The sequence below is a fragment of the Rhinoraja longicauda genome, chromosome 1, assembly GCF_053455715.1.
Source record: "Rhinoraja longicauda isolate Sanriku21f chromosome 1, sRhiLon1.1, whole genome shotgun sequence".
Classification (NCBI taxonomy): Eukaryota; Metazoa; Chordata; class Chondrichthyes; order Rajiformes; family Arhynchobatidae; genus Rhinoraja; species Rhinoraja longicauda.
In genome coordinates, this window is record NC_135953.1 from 122,290,958 (window position 1) to 122,315,891 (window position 24,934).

The window sequence follows — 24,934 nt, forward strand, 5'->3', positions numbered from 1 at the left end:
CACTGTACCTCAAAACTTGTGACAATAATAAACCTAAACCTAGTTCTGAGGGGCTGTGGGATCCAGATGTCAATATTGCATGATTCATAAAAGCCTGTTGTGTAGCAAAAGCAAGCAGTTAGAAACGTTAACTGAATTTTTGTGGAATGACTACAATAGTAGGAAAGATATTGTTTAATTGAGAAGGATATTGGTCAGACCACTTCAAAAATACTGTATACAATATTGGTCTTGTTCAAAGAAGTATGTTACTGAATTGGAGACCATTTGGATAGGTTTACTCGACTAATAACTACATTGGAAAGGTTCTTTTGGAGGAACGTTCAAACAGGCTAGGCTGGAGTTTAGAAGAGCAAGTGATGATTTGATTGAAGTACATACGTTCCTTGGGCATCTTATCAGAATCTGTATTGAGAGGATGTTTCCTATTATGGGAGAATCTGGAATATGGGATCACTGTTAGGAATTTCCTATTTATGAGGCAAAATCTTTCCTCTTTGAAATCTTTCGCTCATTGGGGTTGATGGTGGAGTTTTTGAATATTTTTAGTCAAGATGTAGATAGATTCTTTATGAGCAAGTGGGAGGAGAGCAACTGAGGATAGACAAGACTACTGAGTTGAGGCTACAATTAGATCAGCCATGATCAGATTAAATGATCATATTAATGTGCTTAATGTGCTTGAGGGGCTGAATGACTTTCTCCTACTCATAATACATCTGTTCATTTATTTTTCAACTGTTTCTAAATGTATTTTTTGGGATCCATGTGGCAGCAAATATTTCTGCAGCTTCACTGCTAGCAAGAGAGTGGCCACAAGTTGAAAATAAGTCCTGTGGGACCCAGCTGATTATCAGAGAAGCAGAAGTTAAAAGAACAGGCCAAAAGAATGACCAGTGGGGGGCTGGAGGCAGGGAAAAGATCCATACCAACTATATAAGATACGTTAGAATATGTAGTGATATGTTGACCAATATGCCTATAATTTGACCAATCTGTACTACCTGTGTTTTGGTGTTTCCTGATGCTCTGTGGTTCACAGTTTGTGCCTTTTTCGGGTCTGAACTAATGCTTTCTTTTTATTTTTCGGTCCGTTTGTTGTTTGTATTTCTGTTTCTGAGTTTCACTGCTTTTGTTTACATTGCTTTACTTGCACCTGATGGTTTTTTTTAATGGATCATTCAGTTGATGAATCTCAGTGCAGCTCTTCACTACTGTGTCTTTTAGTCTTATCATGTTTAAGCTTTGTTTAAGTTACACCTGCATAACTTGTGAAGCCTCTTTTAAACTTTGTGCGTGGGAAATTATGTCTCACGAGTCTGATAAGTTTCTTGAAAAGGTCCCCAAGAGGATTGATGAGGGCAGGGCAGGGCAGTGTAAATTGAATATATTGACCTTGGCAAGATCTTGAACAAGGTCCCGCATGGTAGATCAGTGTGGAAGATTATATCACATGAAATCCAAGATGAGCTAGTCAATATTATTTAAAAGTAGCTTGGAGAAAGCAGTCAAATGGTGGTTGTGGAGGGTTGCTTTCCTAATTGGAGGCCTGCGAACAGTGGCGTGCTGTTGGTTCACTGTTGTTTGTTATCCATATTAATAATTTAGATTACATTGTTAGCATTGCGAATAGGTTTGCATATAATATGAAAATTGGTGGTATAGTGGCTATCTAAGTTTACAGTAGACACTAGGAACTGCAGACACTAGTTTACCAAATAAGACAAAAAGTACTGGAGTAACTCAGAGGTCAGACAGCATCTCTTGAAAACATGGGTCGGGACCCTTCTTCAGACTGATTGTAGTAGGGGGAAGAAAGTCCCACATCTCTTCCATCTTTCTCCCTTCCTGAAGAAGGTGGGCTGCCATCTTGGGCCAGTGTGGTTCTTCTAGCAAAGCTACTCCCATAACATGGTTGGGTTGGGAGTTCAAAAAATTAGACTCGGCAACAATGAAGGACCACATCAGGACCTGCAGATGGTGATGTTCTTCTTGGCTGCAGGCTCTGGAGATGCTAATGGAATAGGGCAAATAGCTGTGCTGCCCTTTGTAAATAGTACACATTATAGATGGTGGAAAGGTTCTAGGGTGTTAGACCTCTGACCAATTGAATTTCTGGTCAATGATCGCCTCCAGGATATTGATGGTAAAGGAGGTGACAATAGTAATACTAGTAAATGTCAAGAGTAGGTTAGAGCCTCCCATGGCGGAGATGGTCATTTCCTAGCACTCTTGTGGCACCAACATTACTTGCACCTCTTTGCCCATGCCTGACTGTGCAAGGCCTATTGTTTAGGTCTTGCTGCTCCATTTGCTGAGGAGGTGCAAATGAAATTGAACATGAAGCAATCTTCAGTGACCATCTCTACTCCTGACCATATACTGGAAGTAAGGTCATTGATGAAGCAGATGAAGAGAGCATTTATATCTGGCATTCCCCTCAGTCTGGAGAAATGTGATGAGGTTGAGGGTGGGATTGGATAATGGTAATAGTATTTAAAATCATTTTGCTGACATTGGGCAACCATGATGACACACTGAAGCAAGGGAGCATATTTCATTTTGATGTTTTATGAAAGTTTACAATCTTGAGTCTGGGAAAAGTAGAGCTCTTATGTGCACGGATTGTTTAATGAGACAATAATCTATCCAAGAAAGCAACCTATTTGAAGCACTTTCTACTTTAAAATTTACGTCAGGTTAACAATTCTTCTTTTGTAACAAAATGCATTTAACTAAATCGCTTCTTTTTTTAGCAAATGTATTGTGTATCCTAAATATTCACGGTTAAGTGCTAGTGGCTGAACATCAGGGAATAAAGTACTGGAATGGAATGAGAACATAAAGCTTCAAAAGCATTCTTCCAATTTAATTACAGTCCATTAAATGTCAGTAAGATGGATTTATCCTACAAAGAATACTAATAGTTATGGAACTGTGAATAAAGGGGCACTATGTTGTTATTTATAGAATGGCATAGAGGACTGTCCACAATGATGGTATAAATTTAAAAAGCAGCTGTTGAGGAAACAGCATCTCATTAAGCTAGTTGTTTTGGAAACCACGTTGGCAAACACTAGCATTAGAATTTCTTCATATTTCTAAAATGAGATGTTTATCATAAGCTGCTTGGAAAACAATAGTATTTTAAGTAACTTGATGAACCAAAATGTGAATTATAAACAACAATATAAAGATTAGAAGATACAAAGAACTGCAGATGCTGCTTTACAAAAAAATACATAAAGTGCAGGAGTAACTCAGCAGGTCAAACAGCATCTCTGGAAAATATGGATGGGCGATGTTTCAGATTGGCACCCTACTTCAGACTGATTGTAGTCGGGGGAAGAACATTGGAAGAGAGGGAGAGGCAGGAAAAAGCCTGGTGAGTGATAGTTGCACATTGGTTAAAGGGGGGCAGAGGAGGGTTGATTGGCAGATGGTTGGACAAAGGCCTGAGGTGAAGGTCTATTGTCTGAAAAGACAAAACATGTGAGCTCAGGATGGAAAATGTGCAAAATATGAAGCTGGAGGAACAAATATGTGCAGAAGGGGACAGGGGAAAGGGAGAAATGGGAGTATATCCAGTGGGGCACAGGGAAGAGAGGGGGATAAAGGGGGGCTTGGGGAAAGAGGGCTTGTCTGGAGATTAGCTACCTAAAAGTAGAGAATCCAATGTTCATACCGTTGGGTTGTAAGCTACCCAAACAGTATATAAGGTTATAAAAAGGTTAGGCTTGGTCAAGTTGACAGTGTTGGACTAAAATCTTCCTGAAATGCTGTGGGAACATAGTTAAATATAGAACAGTACAGCACAGAAACGGGCTCTTCAGCCAAGAATGTTTGTGCAAAACATAATGCCCAGCTGCAATAATCGTATCTGCCTGTACATGATCCATATCCTTCTATTCCCTGTACTTGCACACGCCTATCGAAAAGTATCTTACACGCCACTATTGTATCTGTCTCCACCCCTGGCAGTGTGTTTTAGGCCCTCACCGCCCTCTGCGTAAAAAGATTGCCCCACACTTCTCCATTAAATATTCCCCCTCTCGCCTTATAACTATGCCATCTAGTGTTGGACTTTTCCACCCTGACAAAAAGGTTCTGACTGCCGACCCTATCTATGCCTTTCATAATGTTATATAGTTTTATCATGTCCTCTCAACCTCCGACGATCCAGAGAAAACAATCCAAGTTTATCCAATCCCTCCCTGTAGCTGAAACACTCTACTCCAGGCAGCATTCTGGTAACCCTCCTCTGCACCCTCTCAAAAGCTTCCACATCTTGCTTCTAATGTCAAGCATACCATTCGCCTTCTTTACCACCCTAGCTACTTGTGTTGGCCCCTTTCAGTGTTGACTGATTACATTTTGAAGTGCAGTTTTCTTCTGGTATTGCAAAGGTACTATCCTAAATAAAAGTGACAACAGAATATAAATCAGCACCCTCGTCTGACGAAAGGGAAAGATAGTCAGGGCTCTCATTCAGCGACCCAGGTCACAAGGCTCATGGAAAAGGCAAGATTAGGCTCCTCAGACAAATTAAGGTATGGTCCTGGAGTCCAGGTAGATTATTCCCTGTAAGTGGCAAAACAAGTAGATGGAGTTGTGAAGAAAGTGTATGATAAGCTTGCCTTCAGGAAGTCACGATACAGCTTTATAGGACTTTGGTTAGGCCGCTTTTGGAGTATTACATGCAGTTCTGGTCGCCCCAATACAGGAAGGATGTGGAGGCTTTTGAAAGAGTGCAGAAGTGGTTTACTAGATTGATGTCTGGATTAGAGGGTATTAGCTATCAGGAGGTGAACAGACTGGGATTGTTTTCTCTGGAATGTCGGAGGTTGAGGGGGGGCCTGACAGAAGTGTATACAATTATGAGAGGCATAGGTCAGGTACACAGCCAGAATCCTTTTCCCAGAATGGAAATATCAAAGACGAGTAGGCATGATCTTAAGATGAGGGGTCAAGATTTAAAGTGAATATGTGGGGCATGTCTTTTACACGGAGGATGGTGGGTGCCTGGATCATGCTGCCGGGGGGGAGACAGATATGATAATGGTGTTTAAGAGACTTTTGGATAGGTACATGGATATGCAGGGAATAGAGGGATATGGATCATCAGCAGAATGATGAGATTCATTGATCATGTTCGGCACAGACACTGTGGGTCAATGGACCTGTCTGTGTGCTGTACTGTCCTATGTTTTATGAAACTCAATGGCTGGACGTTTCCTATCTCTCTTTCAGATAAACAATATTAGAAAAAACTACTTTTCTGGTCATCATTTTCTGATCATTTGGTTGGAAAACACAATCTGGAATGAAATTCTAGTTATGAGCAGCATAGTTGAAGTCGAAAATCCAGTCCAATATTTTCAAACTCAAAGGTGTCCCTAGTATTTGATAACCATAGATCCTACCTTGGCAATGGACACATTGGATCTCATAACAACCTCCCAACCTGGTTCCTCTATATGCTATTCTGTTCATTTACCAATTGGAAATCCTATCCACCCTTCTCTAAATTCCACCTAAAAGGACATAGCCATCTTTCTACACCTGAATTCCAGTTGCTGCTTTTACCTTAGGTTCGCTCACTCCTATTTCATTGTGAAAATAAACAACAATTGTAGTTTAGTTTAGTGGTACAGCGCGGAAACAGGCCCTTCTGCCCAACTAGTTCGTGCCGACCAGCGATCCCCGCACACTTACATTATCCTACACAATCTACGGACAATTTACAATTATACCAAGCCAATTAACCTACAAACCTGTATGTCTTTGGAGTGTGGCAGTAAACTGGATATCCCAGAGAAAACCCATGCAGGTCACGGGGAGAAAGTACAAACTCCGTACAGACAAGCACCTGTAGTCACGATGGAACCCGGGTCTCTGGCGCAGTAAGGCAGCAATTCTACCGCTGTGCCACCCCGCCGCCCCTTTTATTCTTTGTGATGTTAATTATTGCCTCACTACACAATTGCTCAGCTCTTAGAATAATTCATATTAGTAAGATGTCCAACATTCTCCAGTTTTGTAACTTTTGTCGTAAGTAATCATTTCTTCTTAACTCATTGCTGAAATGGTTTTGTCAAAGTGGTCACCAATTTTGTTCTGCACCTGATGGATCAGTTTTATCTTCCGAATGGCAGCAGTTAATGCAGAGTAGAATAGCTCAGGGATTTGTCCTTGCTACCCGAGTGTAACTGGCCGGTAATGTTGTAGCTGATATTCTATGGAATGTGCCTAGCGCATGCATGGTGGATTTTTACAGATAAGAGAAATGAATGCTGGAAAGAGAGACTCTGATTTTGTGGTCTCTGAAGCTTATGGATAATAAAGTACTTTAGATGAAGTTAAATGACTCCTCATTATTACAACTTCATACACTTTCATCTTCTGGGAAATACAATTCCAGGCTTGGAGTGAAACTTTCCAGTGGAAGAAGTCTATACCATCCTTGTTTGGAAAGAATATCCTCTCAAAGAGAACTTCTTCAGTAAGTTCTTCTTGCACCTTGCTATCCAAGCATGTTCCAAAGATCAAAATGAAGAATCCCTGAAAACCATTGAGGATTGTAATTATATAATCGAAAGCAAAATGCTGGAACCAATAATCTCTGCATCCAAAACCCACTGTATCTAGCCACAGCCCTATTCTCATGTTGAATTCAATACTGCTCATTTCATGCGCATTTGTTTAGGCCACTTTTGGAGTATTGCATACAGTTCTGGTCACCGCAATACAGGAAGGATGTGGAGGTTGTTGAAAGGGTGCAGGATAGGCTTACTAGATTGATGTCTGGATTATATGGTATTAGCTCAGTCTGAAGAAAGGTCTCGACCCGAAACATCACTTATTCCTTTTCTCAAGAGATGCCGTCAGACCCGCTGAGTTACTCCAGCCTTTTGTGTCTGTCTTCAATCTAAAAGATTCTGGATGCTTTGGTTTTTGCTTCTCCTCCTTCAGCTACTTTCTCGGGCTTCTCTTTATGTGCTGTTTTTCTAAGAATGATTCATGTGCTTCCTGGATTGCCTTCCGAGGCAAACTCTTTCTGCTACAAGGTATCATCCATTGTGCTGCATCAACCTTAGTCTATGTTGTAAATGCCACTGAATCCATTTTGTTTTTCATTGATACTCCTGGATATTGAATCTAACTTTTTTTTAGCACAAAATTGATTTAACCCGGAATAAATTGTGTTTTGATAATCACTTCAAGGTGAAATCATACCAATCAAGAAATTGAACTGGGCTTTTCAGGTTGGCACATCCAATGATTTCTGATCATCAGACACTCACTTAATGGTGTCGATGGCCTTAGTGTGCAGATAATAACATGAATTGCAGCTTCAGGCTCCAGCAAATGGATGTGGTTTAATAGTTACTGGGGGAAAAGGAGCACAACACCCTGTATTCTTCTTTAAGGTACCATTTAAAGAGAACTCGGCTGTCATCAGGTCACTTCGCAAAGCAGTTGCAGAGCTGATTAAAGACAGCCAAAACACCTCTCTGTTTTGCAAAATGAGCTTGTAGGAAGTGCTGGTTGAAGCATTTGATGGATGCCTCCTTTATCGCATTTACTGAAAGAAAACTTTATGTTAGGTGTTAAAAGTAACACAGGGAGGGTTAGGGGCTTCAGGGCAGGGAACACAAAGAAATACATGCATGAAGCCTTAAGACTTTAGAGATGCAGCGTGGAAACAGGCCCTTCGGCCCACTGAGTCTGCACTGACCAGTAATCCCCACACACTAACACTATCCTACACACTAGGGACAATTTTACAATGTTACCAAAGCCAATTAACCTACAAACCTGTAAGTATTTGGAGTGTGGGAGGAAACCAGAGCACCCGGAGAAAACCCACGTGGTCACAGGGAGAACATATAAACTCCGTAGAGACAGCACCCATAGTCAGAATTGAACCCGGATCTTTGGCGCTGTAAGGCAGCAACTCTACCGCTGCGCCACTGTGCTGCCCAATACAACCTGTGTAAAGAATAATCAGAGATACAAGATCCTGACTTTCACTGAGACATGTCTCATTTGGCAGGGTGAGTTTCAACCTAGTTCTCAAGCCTGCTCTGTTTCCAATGTAGGAGTGAAGGTCGCAGTGACTCTGCTTCCTTGGTATCATTCTGGGTGGCCATCACTGACTTTCATAAATGTATCAGTTTATTGCTCATCGAACAACTAGGGACAATAATGACAGTGATGAAAAATGCCATCAGAAATCTGAAGACGAGACTCCTCAGTCCACATCAGTCTGGGGGTGCACATAATATACACTGTTTATTATAACTTCCTGCATGCTCCACAACCTGGCTAATTGTGGGCAACATCTGAGCCTAAACCAGCAGGAGACTCAGAGTCTGGAGGCTAGAAAGCACAACAAGATGACCAGTCAGGACCAGGAAGATAATGGCTCTGAGATGGATGTTCCAGTGTAATCACACAAGCTGGATCACTGCACACAATGCAAAACAGAGGCAGCAAGCAGAATCATTCTTGATCAACCTGCTACTTGCACATGTCCTCACACTAATCCTTTGGCTGTGACAGAGGGGGGTGGGGCATGCTAAAGATCTTCATACTGTGATCCTTCCGTGAAATGGAGTGGCTGCAAACAGTGAGTGGGCATGAGACAGTGGAATGTGGAGCCTTGTCCATAACATTGCTCTGCTGGCCTTTGATATTCAAAGGCATTTAAAAGCAATGGAAAGAGATTAAAGCATTTAAAAAAACCTAAAAATAATTAAAACTAAAAATAATAAGTATAGCTGAAATCATATTACACCACTGTTGATTAATTAAAAATATAAATATAAAGTGCAGCACAGAAAGAGACAAAATCCTCAGTGATTTAATTCTCCTGAATAAGTTGTCGCTTGCATATCAGCCTTAACTGGAGGAAACTGAGACACCATAAGCAATAAGCCCTTCAGCATGAGTGCCAAAGCTGCTGGTGAACGCAAGAGTCAAGAGTGTTTTATTGTCATATGTCCCAGATGGAACCAATAAATTTGTACTTGCTGCAGCACAACAGAATATGTAAACATAGTACACAGTAAACAATATAATAAAGAGAAAAAAATAGTTCAATGTGTGTATATATACATTCACAAATACACATATACACAGATCATATATTTAAACACACACACACACATACGTACACACAAAAATCAAACAATAACAGTGCAATAATAACAATAATAGTTAGTTTTCAGGCTCCTGTACCTTCTTCCTGAGGGGTGAAATGAGTGTGTGCAGGGTGGTATGGCTCTCTGATGATACTGGCTGCCTTTTTCAACAACAACAACAGAGCTTTATTTGTCATTCGGTACCAAGGTACCGAACGAAACTACATAGCAGTCACACAAAAAAGAAAAAGAACACAAGACACATGACCCCAACACAAACATCCATCACAGTGACTCCAAACACCCCCTCACTGTGATGGAGGCAACAAAACTTCCACTCTCTTCCCCACGCCCACGGACAGACAGCTCGTCCCCGACCGACCCGCACAGTCCCCGCAAGGGGTGGCCCGCGGCCGAGTCGCACCGGGCGCTGAAACGTCTCGCGGCCGAGCCGGGCGATGGAAGGCCCCGCGGCCAAGCCGTGCGCAGCTAAGTCCCGCGGCCGAGCCGCGCCGGACGATGTTAGGTCCCGCGGCCGAGCCGCACCGGGCGATGGAAGGCCCCGCGGCCAAGCTGCACCAGGCGATGTTAAGTCCAGCGGCCGAGCCGCACCAGCGATGAAAAGTCACGCCGGGCGATGTTAGGCCCCGCGGCCAAGCCGCACCGGGCACTGTTAAGTCCAGTGGCCGAGCCGCACTGGGCACTGTTAAGTCCAGCGGCCGAGCCGCACCGGGCGATGTTAGGTCCCGCGGCCGAGCCGCACCGGGCGATGGAAGGCCCCGCGGCCAAGCCGCACCGGGCACTGTTAAGTCCAGCGGCCGAGCCGCACCGGGCGATGTTAGGTCCCGCGGCCGAGCAGCGCCGGGCGCCGTGAGGAAGAGACCTAAAAGAGAAAGGTTTTCCCCCGTCCCCCCACCCACACCACCACCCCCCCACCCACACCACCACCCCCCACACATACACAACCAAAAAAAAACAAAAAACATCCCAACACCGACACACAACAAAAAAAAAAGGAAAAAAGACGAACAGACTGCTAGCGAGCCGCAGCCGTTAGGCGCCGCCACTTCCGCTATTTTTGAGGCAAAGACTAAAGTAAATCCCTTCAGTGGTGGAAAGGTCAGAACCCATGATGGCCTGGGCAATGTTCACAACTTTTGCAGTCTTCTTCGCTCCTGGGCATTCAAGTTGCTGCAACCAGTCAATATGCTCTCTACTGTACAGCTGTAGAAGTTCAAGACAATCCACTCTGACATACCAAATCTCCATAATCTTCTTAGGTAGTAGAGAGATTGATGTGCTTTCTTTATAATTGCATCAGTGTGCTGGGTCCAGGAAAGATCTTCAGAAATATGCACGCCCAGGAATTTTTAATTTTTGACTCTCACCACCATCAATAAAGACAGGATTGTGGGTCAATAGACAATAGGTGCAGGAGTAGGCCATTCGGCCCTTCGAGCCAGCACCGCCATTCAATGTGATCATGGCTGATCATTCTCAATCAGTACCCCGTTCCTGCTTTCTCCCCATACCCCCTGACTCCGCTATCCTTAAGAGCTCTATCTAGCTCTCTCTTGAATGTATTCAGAGAATTGGCCTCCACTGCCCTCTGAGGCAGAGAATTCCACTGATTCACAACTCTCTGACTAAAAAAGTTTTTCCTCATCTCTGTTCTAAATGGCCTATCCCTTATTCTTAAACCGTGGCGCCTGGTTCTGGACTCCCCTAACATTGGGAACATGTTTCCTGCCTCTAACGTGTCCAACCCCTTAATAATCTTATATGTTTCGATAAGATCCCCTCTCATCCTTCTAAATTCCAGTGTATACAAACCTAGTCGCTCCAGTCTTTCAACATATGACAGTCCCGCCATTCCGGGAATTAACCTAGTAAACCTGCGCTGCACGCCCTCAATAGCAAGAATATCCGTCCTCAAATTTGGAGACCAAAACTGCACACAGTACTCCAGGTGCGGTCTCACTTGGGCCCTGTACAACTGCAGAAGGACCTCTTTGCTCCTATACTCAACTCCTCTTGTTATGAAGGCCAACATTCCATTGGCTTTCTTCACTGCCTGCTGTACCTGCATGCTTCCTTTCAGTGACTGATGCACTAAGACACCCAGATCACGTTGTACGTCCCCTTTTCATAACTTGACACCATTCAGATAATAATCTGCCTTCCTATTCTTACCACCAAAGTGGATAACCTCACACTTATCTGCATTAAACTGCATCTGCCATGCACCCGCCCACTCACACAACCTGTCCAAGTCACCCTGCAACCTCATAGCATCTTCCTCACAGTTCACACTGCCACCTAGCTTTGTATCATCGGCAAATTTGCTAATGGTACTTTTAATCCCTTCATCCAAGTCATTGATGTATATTGTAAATAGCTGCGGTCCCAACACCGAGCCTTGCGGTACCCCACTAGTCACTGCCTGCCATTCTGAAAGGAACCCATTTATCCCCACTCTTTGCTTTCTGTCAGTCAACCAACTTTCTATCCATGTCAGTACCCTACCTCCAATACCATGTGCTCTAATTTTTCCCACCAATCTCCTATGTGGGGCCTTGTCGAAGGCTTTCTGAAAGCCGAGGTACACCACATCCACCGGCTCTCCCCTGTCAATTTTCCTAGTTACATCCTCAAAAAATTCCAGTAGATTAGTCAAGCACGATTTCCCCTTCGTAAATCCATGCTGACTCGGAACGATCCTGTTACTGCGACCCAAATGCTCCGCAATTTCGTCTTTTATAATTGACTCCAGCATCTTCCCCACCACTGATGTCAGACTACCTGGTCTATAATTTCCCGTTTTCTCTCTCCCTCCTTTCTTGAAAAGTGGGATAACATTAGCTACCCTCCAATCCACAGGAACTGACCCGGAATCTATAGAACATTGGAAAATAATCACTAATGCGTCCACAATTTCTAGAGCCACCTCCTTAAGCACCCTGGGATGCAGACCATCAGGCCCTGGGGATTTATCAGCCTTGAGTCCCATCAGTCTACCCAAAACTTTTTCCTGCCTAATGTGGATTTCCTCCAGTTCCTCTGTCACCCTAGGATCTCTGGCCACTAGAACATCTGGGAGATTGTTTGTATCCTCCTTAGTGAAGACAGATCCAAAGTACCTGTTCAACTCGTCTGCCATTTCCTTGTTCCCCATAATAAATTCCCCTGCTTCTGTCTTCAAGGGACCCACATTTGCCTTGACTATTTTTTTCCTCTTCACGTACCTAAAAAAGCTTTTACTATCCTCCTTTATATTATTGGCTAGTTTACCCTCGTACCTCATCTTTTCTCCCCGTATTGCCTTTTTAGTTATCTTCTGTTGCTCTTTAAAAGAGTCCCAATGCTCTGGCTTCCCACTCTTCTTTGCTATGTTATACTTCTTCCCTTTTATTTTTATGCTGCCCTTGACTTCCCTTGTCAGCCACGGGTGCCTCTTACTCCCCTTAGAATCTTTCCTCCTCTTTGGGATAAATTGATCCTGCAACTTCTGCATTATTCCCAGGAATACCTGCCATTGCTGTTCCACAGTCTTCCCTGCTAGGGCCTCCTTCCAGACAATTTTGGCCAGCTCCTGCCTCATGCCTCTGTAATCCCTTTTGCTATACTGTAATACTGACACCTCCGATTTTCCCTTCTCCCTCTCAATTTGTAGAGTAAAACTTATCATATTGTGGTCACTGCCTCCTAATGGCTCATTTACCTCAAGTCCCCTTATCAGGTCAGGTTCGTTACATAACACTAAATCCAGAATTGCCTTCTCCCTGGTAGGCTCCAGTACAAGCTGTTCTAAGAATACATCTCGGAGGCACTCCACAAACTCTCTTTCCTGGGGTCCATTACCAACCTGATTTTCCCAGTCTACCTGCATGTTGAAATCTCCCATGACCACCGTAGCATTACATTTGTAACATGCCAATTTTAGCTCCTGATTCAACTTGCACCCTATGTCGAGGCTACTGTTTGGGGGCCTGTAGATGACTCCCATTAGGGTCTTTTTACCCTTACAATTCCTCATCTCTATCCATACTGATTCTACATCTCCTCATCCTTCCTCTTCCAAAGTTCACAATTATTTCCTTGGTCTTACTGACATTGAGAGCCAGGTTGTTGTGCTGGCACCATTTGGTCAATCAATCGATTTCGCTTCTAGACTCGAACTCATCACCATCGTTAATTCGTCCAATAACAGTGGTGTCATCGGCGAACTTGAAGATAGAGTTCGCACTGTGATGCGTGACACTGTATGATACTGTGTGACACTCTGAACTCCATGATGTATCTGATGGTGAATGAGTGGGACAGATGCACCAGTATCCTTAATTCCTACATTGTGATGTGCAGAATAGGAAGCTGCAGATCTGCTCACCCAGAGGCTGGGTCAGGATCATTCTCTTCAGAACCACTTGCCACAATACAGCACAGTTGAGCCAAGATCTGAAAATAATGGAGGAGTGGGTGGTTTGTATGTGAAGAGATGAGTAATCCAAAGAGTTGTGGAGGGTGCAGTCTCTGCAGAAGGGGGAAAGGTGTGGGGATGGGAAGATATGGCTAGTGGTGGGCTCACGTTGGAGATGATGGAAATGTTGGAAAATTATGTTGGAAGCAGAGGCTGGTGAGGTGGAAGGTGAAGACAAAGGGAACTCTATGCTTGTTCCATCTACAGGACACAGAGGAGATGCAGGTGAGGGATCCATCTATGATGGCAGGGTGTAATCCATGTTTAATACAGAAAGAAGACATTACAATTGTCCTAGAATAGAAAGCCTCATCTTGGGAAGAGATTTGGCGGGGATGGATAAATTAAGAGTAGGTGATAGCATTTTTGTCTGAGACAGGGTGGGAAGAGATGTGGTCCAGATAACTGTGGGAGTTGGTGGCCCAGCCCTGTGATGGAGACAGACTATCGTGTGATGTCATAGATGGAACTAGCGACCAATTAGATCTCCCAAGAATTTTTTTTAAATCCCACACTGACACCATTGACACACTGACACTAGCTCCTAGTAATGATTAAATGCTCCAAATAGAGCACAAAGAAAGGTGAAATACAATTTCTAAGCAAAAACCTCCTAAACCCACCATTCTAACTCCTTCTGGATCTATCCTCTCCTGCAAATTTTCTTTCATGTTGTTGATCAACAAGAGATGTCAACTTTCAGATAAGATGATAAACCAACATTATGTTTGCCTTCCAAGACAGATATAAAGCATCATCTGAAGAAGGGTCCCAATCCAAAATGTAGTCCTCGAATAGAAAGCCTCATCTTGTGAATAGATATGGTGGAGACGGAGAAATTAAGAGTAGCTCTTAGCGCTGTCTGTCCATTTCTCTCTAAAGACGCTGCCTGGCCCTAGGAGTTTCTCCAGTAGTCTGTTTTATGCACAAGATTCCAGAATCTGTAATCTCTTGGGTACAGATATATATATAGCATCCCATGTCAAGGCTTTAAAGAAGAGCAACAGAATTTTCCCTGGTGTCCTGCCAATATTTCTCCTCAACTAGCAACATGATGTGATAATCATGTTGTGTTGTTTTCTACATAAAAATAGTGGCTGGATTTAAAAATCACTGCACTGACTGTATAAAGCTTTGGAGCAACTGAAATGCTCATGAGATGAGCTATTTCAATGAAAGATTTCCGTTTTGTTTTCCTATGCACAATGTCCCCTTTATCATCTTCTTCAATGATGGCTGAAAACATTGTAAACCTGCAAGAAATGCAAATACATTGTTAGGCCAAAAACTGTTCCTACATTCTCAGCCGTGCCTATCTGGGCAAACAAAGAATTGTACCATTATGTAACCCTTATGACAATTATAACAACCTAAACAAACTATTCAAACTAGAAATCATTGAAATTCTCAAATTACAGTCTTTTAACACAGCTCCAGTAACTTAAACATGTACCCTTCAAAGGTAACTATTTGGTTTATTCGAAGTGTAAACATTGATGGTCTAACTCCATCCCGAAGTTTGCAGATGACAACACTGTGGTGGGCTGGACCATCTCTTTGGTGGTTCCGATGACATTTATGTGCTTGGTTTGATCATAACCTATCACTTTGCAAGACGTACAGTAATTGAATTAATTACTTCATGAGGCTAAAATGTGACTAAAGATAATGACAATATTTAGAAAATAAGCTTATTTTGGGGCCACCATCTATTACACAGTATCACGGAAGAACCCAAGAAAGTTCCTATATTGACTCAAACACAAAGTGCTGGAGGAACTCAGCGGGTCAGGCCTCATCTGTGGAGGGAATGGACATACAACGATTTGGGTCAGGACTCATCTTCAAACTCAGTTATTTTGTCACAATTCTTGAAGGAATAATCATCCATTGCAATAGGTGATGCAACTGCAGATTGCTGCAATTTCCATGTTTGCTTAAACATGCCTGAAATGGAGACTGTTAGAATATCTTACTTACTTGGATAAAATTCAACGGACACAAAATCCTATAATGAAATTTCAGGAAATTCTAACTGAAGAGTGATTTATAATTTAGAAAAGTTAAAACGAGCTCATGGATACCTGTGGGTTTCATACATCACAGTAGCAATAATCAAGTAAATTCAGAAACTGGGGCTTTTGTGACATTTTTCATTTTTACTTCTTTGTTTTCTATTAGTATTAATTGATCTCAATATCCTAGAGCTGGGGAGGGGAAATGTAAATAATAATTTATTGATGTTGATCACATTGTAACGATTGTGACAGGCTTTTGAGAGTGAGGAATTCAATGGGCTGCATTATATCAAAAAACAAAAACTATGAATGCTGCAAGTCCGAAATAAAATGGAAAATGGTGTAAATATTCAATTAGTCTATGGAGAGAAATATAAAGTTATCATTTCAAGTTGGCAACCTTTCAAGCGAATTAGAAAAATTAAGGAAAACATGTTTTAAGTTGTAGAGAAGGGGGAGGCATGGAGAGAACAAAGAATTGTCCACCAACACCATGGGAAAGACAGTGAGAGGTGGAGATGGAAGAACAAATTTGGAATTCGCAAAGGGAATGGTCCCTTTAGAATAATGACAAGGGGAAGGGCCGCAATCTTGTTGAATTTGAAGGTTTATGGGGTGGAAGGTAAGGACAAGGAGACCCCATCCTTGCTCAGGCTGGGAGGGGACAAGTAAGTGCAGAATATTCACGATATGCAGTTGAAAGATCAATACCTATAGTAGAAATAAAGCCATGGGGAAAAACGAAAGCATTTTTGAGCTAATAGTGTAGAACATTATCAGAACATATAAGGCAGAAATGGAAAATCTGGGCGAATGCAATGGAGTCATTCTCGGAAGCAGAGCGGGAGGAGTTGTTGTTGATAAGTGGGCTTGTAATGTATATTGAGATGGAGATAAAGAAGTCAAGAAAAAGAAGGGAATGGTCAGGGTGGATAAAATGAGAAAAGGGTGGAAATTGGCAGAAAAAAATCATGAAAAATATTTTGTTGAAGCTGAGCAAAATAAGAGTGACAGCACCATCTGGTGTGCAAAATGCCAACATTCACTTATCAACAGGAGGAATAAACTTGTACACACTATCAGGGGTTAGTTTAGCTCATAATACACTAGGACTGTGATTTTAATTGGTACTTTATTACGCTACAATGGTTTAGGATTTTAAAAAACACCACATAAAGTATGTAACCTCTCAGCAAGCCATGTTCAAACATTTCAAGAGAAGAAGAGAAGGAAACCCAGTGTGTATTCCACCAGCAGGTAAAACAGCAGCTCGGTTAATACAATGATTTGTTATTCTCTCCTCCAACTACCAACCCATCAGTAAGAATTTGCCATGTACAAAAAAATCGAAGGAAACAAAATTAAATTCTACCACTCCACAATGAAACTAGTTGTCCAGAAAATCTCACTTAGCCCATCTTATAGTTTTACTGCTTGTGAATAAAAAAGTTTAAATGGATTTTGTTAAACAGACCATCTGTTCTAAATGTTTCTATGCTACTCTGCTATAAGTTCTGCAATAGCTATAGACCATTTTCATCACTCACCACCCAATAGGCACCTCAACACCTACCTCAATGCATTGCTAGATGTTTATAGAATGATAAAAGTTAACCATTCCAATTGACAGAGATTACATGATGGAAAAAAACTTTTTTAGAGATAGGAAATTCTTTTGCGGGTAATCCTTGTGACAGCATTGGTAAAACCCAATATACTGATCATTGTGGGTTAGCAAAACCTTTGGTGCTGCTCCCTGGTCTGAGGTGAATGAAGCCATACTGGTCCACTCTGGACTATGGAAAGGTTTAAAAAAAGATCAACCAGGATTTATTTCCTGGTTACCAGCCCGTGAATGTTCTTTGTTAATTGCGAGAGCTATTCATGTACTTTTTCAATTTGTCTGTCTTTTCATAGTACAAAGTACCCTAGAGTATTTAGTTCCCAACTTTTTAACCATTTTGAAACAATGGTCATTTCATCAAAACCATATATCTCTCCTTATGGCACCTATTGGTCTCTGCGAGTACAAATGCTTTGTGCCTTTAATTTAAACCATTTTTTAATGTTCTTTGATTTGATATTCACCAGTAGTTTATCTACAAATTCTCATCTTGTATTGGTCTGCTTATCATAATCTATATCAATATAACCTTGATTTTACCATTACATTTATAAAATTTCTCATTATCTTTACTTCATCCTTGACAATTTTTAGATCAAAGCTCGATCTGCAACCTTGCATAAAATACTTGATTTATTGATCTCCTCACAGTAACTATACTGTTAAATTGAGTATTAATCAACAAATGCAATAATCATGTGAGACTTTAATCTTCACACTGAACAAATTAAATGATCAAAAGAGGTTTGGAGAATTGAAACAAGGAAGAGTTTCCAAGTAAATTTGGGAACACTCTCTATTCCTTAAGAACTGATCTTATTTCAATAAGAAATAGAATTTCCTGTGCAGGGTTGATGCAGGACTTCCTAATTTCTCTTAAAAATTCCCTATCAACAACATTTGAGCTCCAAGACAGGAGAGAAACATCCTGAGAAAAAGCAGAAAATTCTGAAAATATTTAACATGTCAGATGCCCATCTGTGGAAGTAGAAAGGGAGGGAATATTTCCAAATGATCTTTACCCTGTACGTTGCTCTCACTAAATTAAAAATAAACAGGAATTCAGCAGGTAACGATCACCTGTTCTGGTATAAATGGGTGAATCTGTTCTGTGAGTCTCAAATACAGGGATCAATACCGGAACTCTTATTGTTCGTTATATACTTTAATGATGCAGATAGGAATACAGGAGTCAACGGTTCAATGGTACTTTATTGTCACATGTACCTGGATAGTGAAATTCTTTGTTTTACGTACAATTCAGTAAAATCATAATATTCATTAGCATAACCATATACAAGTACAATAGTACAATGATTGTTGTGTAAGAATAGTAGACTGCACTGAGACAGTACACAAGGAGGCACCACATTTGGGAAATTATGAGAAAATGGGATAATATAGAACTAGCGTGAACATAGAAAGTAGGTGCAGGAGTAGGCCGTTCGGCCCTTCGAGCCTGCACCGCCATTCAATATGATCATGGCTGATCATCCAACTCAGTATCCTGTACCTGCTTTCAACGAGTGATCGATGGTCGGCATGAACTCGGAGGGCCAAAGGTTCTGTTTCCATGCTGTATCTCTAAAAAAACTAAAGACCTGTAAGGATAGAACATACACATTGAGGCCTTGGGAGTATTGATGAAAAGAGGTACTTTGGTATACAAAACCAAGGATTCCTGAAGGTGAAAGCACATGCAGATAAGATGGTTAAGAAGACAAATGGAATATTTGCCTTCATTAGCCTGGGCATAGAATATAAGATCAAATCAATTATGGTCCAGCTTTATAAAATGTTAGGCCACAGCTGTGTATAGTTATGATTGCCACACTATACCAAGGATGTGATAGGACTGGAATGAGTGCAGAAGAGATTCACCATAACGTTTAAGAAGGAACTGCAGATGCTGGTTTAAACTGAAGATAGACACAAAAAGCTGGAGTAACTCAGCTTTTTAGAGAAGGAATTGGTGAAGAAGGGTCGAAACCCTTCTTCAGACTTTGTGTCTATCTTCACCATAATGTTGCCAGCGATTAACATTTTAGTTATGAGTACTCTGGAGTCTGCAGGTTTTCCTTTGAGTGAAAAAGCTGATGGGAGACCTGCTGGAGGTAAACAAAATGACGAGGGGCATAGATAGGGCAGAGAGTAGTGAACCTTTCTGCATGATACTGCTGTTTAAGATTAGAGGCCATGTGTTAAGGCTAAGGGGTAAAACGTTTAGAGTGGTTCTGAGGAAGCATTTTTCACCCAGAGGGTAGTTGGAATCTGGAATGCACGGTCTGAGTGAGTAACATGGGCAGGTACTCCAACAATAATTAGTTGTTCTGGACACACACTTGAATTGTCAAAGCGTAGATGGCTATGCGCTGAGTGCTGGCAAATCGAATACTATAAGTAATTAACTATCCACACTATCTTGCAAAGCAATCGAAGATTATGGGAATCTTCAGTGGCTTTCAGGGCCGCAGGGGGTGTCGTCCTAAGTAGGCGCAGTACAGTGTGTAGGAACTGAAGATGCTGGTTTACACTGAAGGTAGGCATAGTCTGAAGCAGGGTCGCGACCCGAAACGTCACCCATTCCTTCTCTCCAAACATGCTGCCCGTCCCGCTGAGTTACTCCAGCTTTTTGTGTAAATCTTCAGTGTAGTGTATATAATGGTAACTGTAACTTTAAGTACTGAGTACTAAAATGGTATGATTTGTGTCATGTGATGTATTCTATATTTTATCAGTCTCGTGAATATGTGTGAGAATGCGCAGTGTACTTTTGCAAAATAAAGACCCACACTGGTAACAGCGTGTACTGAAAACCTGTGCTTGTTTTAATTTGAAGCCATAATATCTTACAATGGTGGCGAGGATGCGATAGAGTTTGTGAACTTAACTTTAAATACAGTGCAGGACTATTTTGCAATATGCAGTATTGTTTAACATTTTAAACAGCAAATTCGGAGCTGTGCCACAGTTGTTTGCAAACTGGACACGATAGGCCACACATCCTTCGATACATGGGACTGTAGTTTAAAACAGCAGCTGCACATATCGTCTAGTTTGTCAGGCTATCTTTGTGTTGTGTCTACCTGGCAAGATGGCATCGTTGGGATACATAGGCTGACTAGGGACTTTCGACAAGAACCGTGAAACCTTTACCTTGTACTGTGAGTGAATGGAAATGCTTTTTATTGCAAATTACATTATTGAAGCTGAAGAAACAGAGGATGATGATCAAGAGCAGGTAAAAACACAAAACAAGGCCATCCAGGAACGAAAGAAAGCCATTCTATTAACTGAAATTGGTCCTGAAGTTTATGAAACTCTCTTTATTTTTTGCACAATCCGCAGGCATTGCCACTTTCATTTCACTACACATCGTGTATGTGTATGTGACAAATAAACTTGACTTGACAACATCCTAGCCCCAGAGAAAGCAAGGAATGTTTCATTTAAGACTGTTCTTTCAAAACTTGATGCTTACTTCAACCCTAAGTCCATAGAAATTGCAGAAAGTTACACATTTCACAAAATAAATCAGAAGCCTTGTGAGACTGTGAGTACATTATCTCATTGAAGAAGTTGTTTCTGCACTGCAATTTTGCAACATTTCTGGATCGAGCTTTGTGTGATAAATTTGTATGTGGAATGCTGGATGAGCAAATCCAATCAAAATTACTGAACACACCAGCCCTTACCTATGATTTGGAATGTAAAACTGCTTTGGCCATGGAGATGACATGTCAAAGTGCACATGAGTTTCGACATGCTGGCACAGTAACAGTCAAAAGGCAGTTCCAAAACACAAGCATGACAAGACAGGGAAAAGGCCTTCACAGCAAAGTTCTGGGAAAAGCGCAGATATGTGCTATCGATGCAATGGTCAACACAAAGCAAATAAGTGCGAGTTCAAGGACTCTGTGCTACAACTGTCAAAAGAAAGGCCATATTGCATCAGCATGTAGAGCACCATCACAGGATAAAGCAAAACAAAAGGCTCGACAAAACCAAATGCGAGGGATTCACAACCTCAAAGAACAGTCAGCGAGTAATGAACTTGGACTGTACGGCATCTATACTATGAACGGTCGGTCTGGAAAGGAACACTTTCAGACAAAGGTCAAAGTGAACAATCAATACATTACTATGAGTATTGATACCGCTGCTGATTGCACAATTATAAGCAAAGACACCTATGAATACAAGTTTAGCAATATGTCTAACACAGAAACAAAAGTTCTGCTGAAAACGCACTCTGGAGAAGTATTGGAGACATGTAGAGATAGTTTGTGATGTACAACACAAAGGCAAGACTTTGAATTTGCCAATAGTTGCCGCAAGTTATGTCAATATGCCAACGTTGATGGGCAAAAATTGGCTCCGCTTACTGAAACTGGACATCTGTAACCCAAGTTGAAGAGCAAACACAACTGGATCAGTTGATGCAAAAATATTATGCTATGTTCAACGGCAGCTATGATGGGATAAAGGGTGAGCAAGCACACATCAGGATTCGACCCGATGTGTAACCTGTCTACTGTAGACCGCGACCAGTGCCATATTCGCTAAAGAGTAAAGTGGAAGCTGAAATCAAAAAGTTGGAACAGAACGGGTGTATTGGTTAAAACAGATCGCAGTGATTGGGCTACTCCAATAGTAGTGGTTCCGAAAGCGGACAACACAGTGAGATTGTGTGGAGACTACAAAGTGACCATCAACAGGCAGTAGATGATGAACAGTATCCACTACCAACCTCACAAGATTTATACGCCGAACTTGCTAGTTCCAATGTATTCTCTAAGCTAGATCTGCCACATGCATATGCTCAGCTAAATGTTGATCATAAGAGCCAGCAGTCCCTCCTTCCACATCTGCAGTTCCCTCCTACACATCTGCAGTTCCTGCAAATCCCTCCTACGCATCTGCATTTCCCTCTTACACATCTGCAGCTCCCTGCTACACATCTGCAGTTCCCTCCTACACACTGTACTTTGCCGGCTCGGGACTACGCATCCCGTGCGGCCCCGTCCCGTCCCGCCCCGCCCTCCGCCCGTCCCGCCCCGCCCTCCGCCCGTCCACGGAGTGACGCGCGATGATGGCGCTGCGGGCGAGCTGCCGGCGCGCGGGGACGCTCGCGGACTCGGCGCTGGGCCGTTTAACGGTCGTGAGGCGGTGCGCGCGCTCAGCGGCGGGAGGGCGAGACGGCAGGTGACGTCGCGCGCGCGCGCGCGCACCACCCGCGCTCTGGGTCACAGGTGCCGCCGACCGGCGCTTACGGCCAGCGCCGGCTGCTCGCCACCAGCTTCCGGCTCATGGCGGGGGCGAGGATGAGGGCACAAACATGGCAGCGGCTCCTCGCCGGTTTAACCCCTCGCCAGGACAGTAGCGGCTTCTCTTCGGTTTAACCAGTCGCCGGACAGTAGCGGCTCGCTGTTGTAGCCCAACACACAGACCGTTGCAGATTATGTGTTAAACTGCTAACGCCAAGCACACAATAGCCATTGATTGCCTTTTATTGTTGCAATGTGGTGTCGTTTCTATTTGCAAAGTTTATCCTTATTGTCGGGGGGAATGGAACAATGACTAACAAGAAAAACACATTTGCTGGCTGACAAGCCTTCTTTCGATTGATCAATAATGTCCTGTGTATTTGGAAACATTCTAACGAGTAGTTTTGAAAGCGGTGAAATAATTCACGCAATTGTATTCGCATATTGAATTGATTGGCGAGTCTAACAATGTAATTAGATCGGCGTTTATCGCTGAGTTTGAGCATCCACCTGACTTCAAAGAATCTTGTGGCCTGTAACCCTAGTTAATAAGTAGACAGTATTTTACTGAAAAGTAATAGGACTAAGTTATATTTTATCGTTAAATTTCAGTAGCGCATTCGAATGCTTGCTGTTTGCAATTTGTCAAATTGACATCTTGTGCAGGACCTGCAAAAGATTCTTCCACTTTCATTTTGAGAAGTCCAGAGTCATTTGTGTCACTCAAATGTAAAACCTTTGTCACATAATGTAAGCAACTGTATGAAATTAACCAGACTGTAATTTTGGAGTCATATTTGAACTTGAGTCAGTCTCTTTTCAGTCAGAGAGTGGTGAAGGTGTGGAATTCTCTGCCTCAGAAGGCCAGTTCGTTGGATGCTTTCAAGAGAGAGCTGGATAGAGCTCTTAAGGATAGCGGAGTGAGGGGGTATGGGGAGAAGGCAGGAACGGGGTACTGATTGAGAGTGATCAGCCATGATCGCATTGAATGGCGGTGCTGGCTCGAAGGGCTGAATGGCCTACTCCTGCACCTATTGTCTATCACCATGACTGCCTTTTTTCAATACCTCTACCATTGCCTGACTCCACCAATGTTTATATGCTGAAATCCTCACCAAGTCTGTGTTCCCTCTAGATAATGCCAATGGATATCCGAGTCAGATTTTCTTTTATGACATCTGAACTTGGTAGCTCACCAAAGTTGCAAGGAAGCAATGTAGAGCAAACATCTTTGTTAATTCCATACCCAATATCCAATCCAGGGGACAATAACAAATAAATATTTACCATTGAGTCAGTTGAAACTGACTAATGAAAAATACAAAGATGTATAGGCCATCACTCTGATGTGCGCTGCTAATTGGGGACAGAAGATGACAAAAGTGAAAAATATATATATAAGAGAATAACATAAGAAAATAACTGCAGATGCTGGTACAAATCGATTTATTCACAAAATGCTGGAGTAACTCAGCAGGTCAGGCAGCATCTCGGGAGAGAAGGAATGGGTGACGTTTCGGGTCGAGACCCTGCTGAGTTACTCCAGCATTTTGGGAATATAAGAAAATAACTGCAGATGCTGGTACAAATCGAAGGTATTTATTCACAAAGTGCTGGAGTAACTCAGCAGGTCGGGCAGCATCTCGGGAGAGAAGGAATGGGTGACGTTTCGGGTCGAGACCCTTCTTCAGACTGATGTCAGGGGGGCCTTTGTCCCGCCCCCCTGACATCAGTCTGAAGAAGGGTCTCGACCCAGAACATCACCCATTCCTTCTCTCCCGAGATGCTGCCCGACCTGCTGAGTTACTCCAGCACTTTGTGAAAAATATATACGCGCACATTGGAACATGGGGATACCATATACCAAAGAACACCATAGAAGCATATAAAGCATATACCATAGAACACGGGTCATATTCAGCTGATTGGTGGCATGTACTCTGACTGGCCATAGACACAAAACGCTGAAGTATCTCAGCGGAACAGGCAGCATCTCTGCATAGAAGGAATGGGTGATATTTCGGGTCGAGACCCTTCTTCAGACTGAGAGATGGGAGAGGGAGACACAGTGTAAGGTGTGAAAATGAGACCTCAGAGAGGATGTCGATCAAGGAAAATGTGGAATACTTCATTGTTTGCTCGGTGAAGCATATAGAGATAAAATTTAATTAAGGGGGCAGTCAGACTGCTCGGAGAACTAGGAAGGGGGAGGGATGGAAGCAGGGAAAGCAAGGAATACTTGAAGCAAAATAAGTCAATATTCATACCCTAACCTGCCCAAGCGAAATATGAAGTGTTGTTTCTCCAATTTGCGCTGGGCCTCACTCTGACAGTGGAGGAGGCCCAGCACTGATAGGTCGGTATGGGAATGGGAGGGGGAGTTAAAGTGTTTAGCAGAGTGC

General features: G+C 42.5%; 1 protein-coding gene across 1 annotated transcript in view; it reads left to right on the forward strand.

Annotated features, from left to right (window-relative positions):
• Positions 1 to 22,340: 22,340 nt before the first annotated feature.
• gatb (glutamyl-tRNA(Gln) amidotransferase, subunit B) overlaps positions 22,341 to 24,934 on the forward strand; it is a 30,316-nt gene continuing 27,722 nt past the window's right edge. The window contains exon 1 of the mRNA XM_078405914.1: positions 22,341 to 22,470. Coding sequence (XP_078262040.1) covers positions 22,355 to 22,470 — 116 coding nt within the window. The 5' untranslated portion in view covers positions 22,341 to 22,354. The remainder of the gene's footprint in view (positions 22,471 to 24,934) is intronic.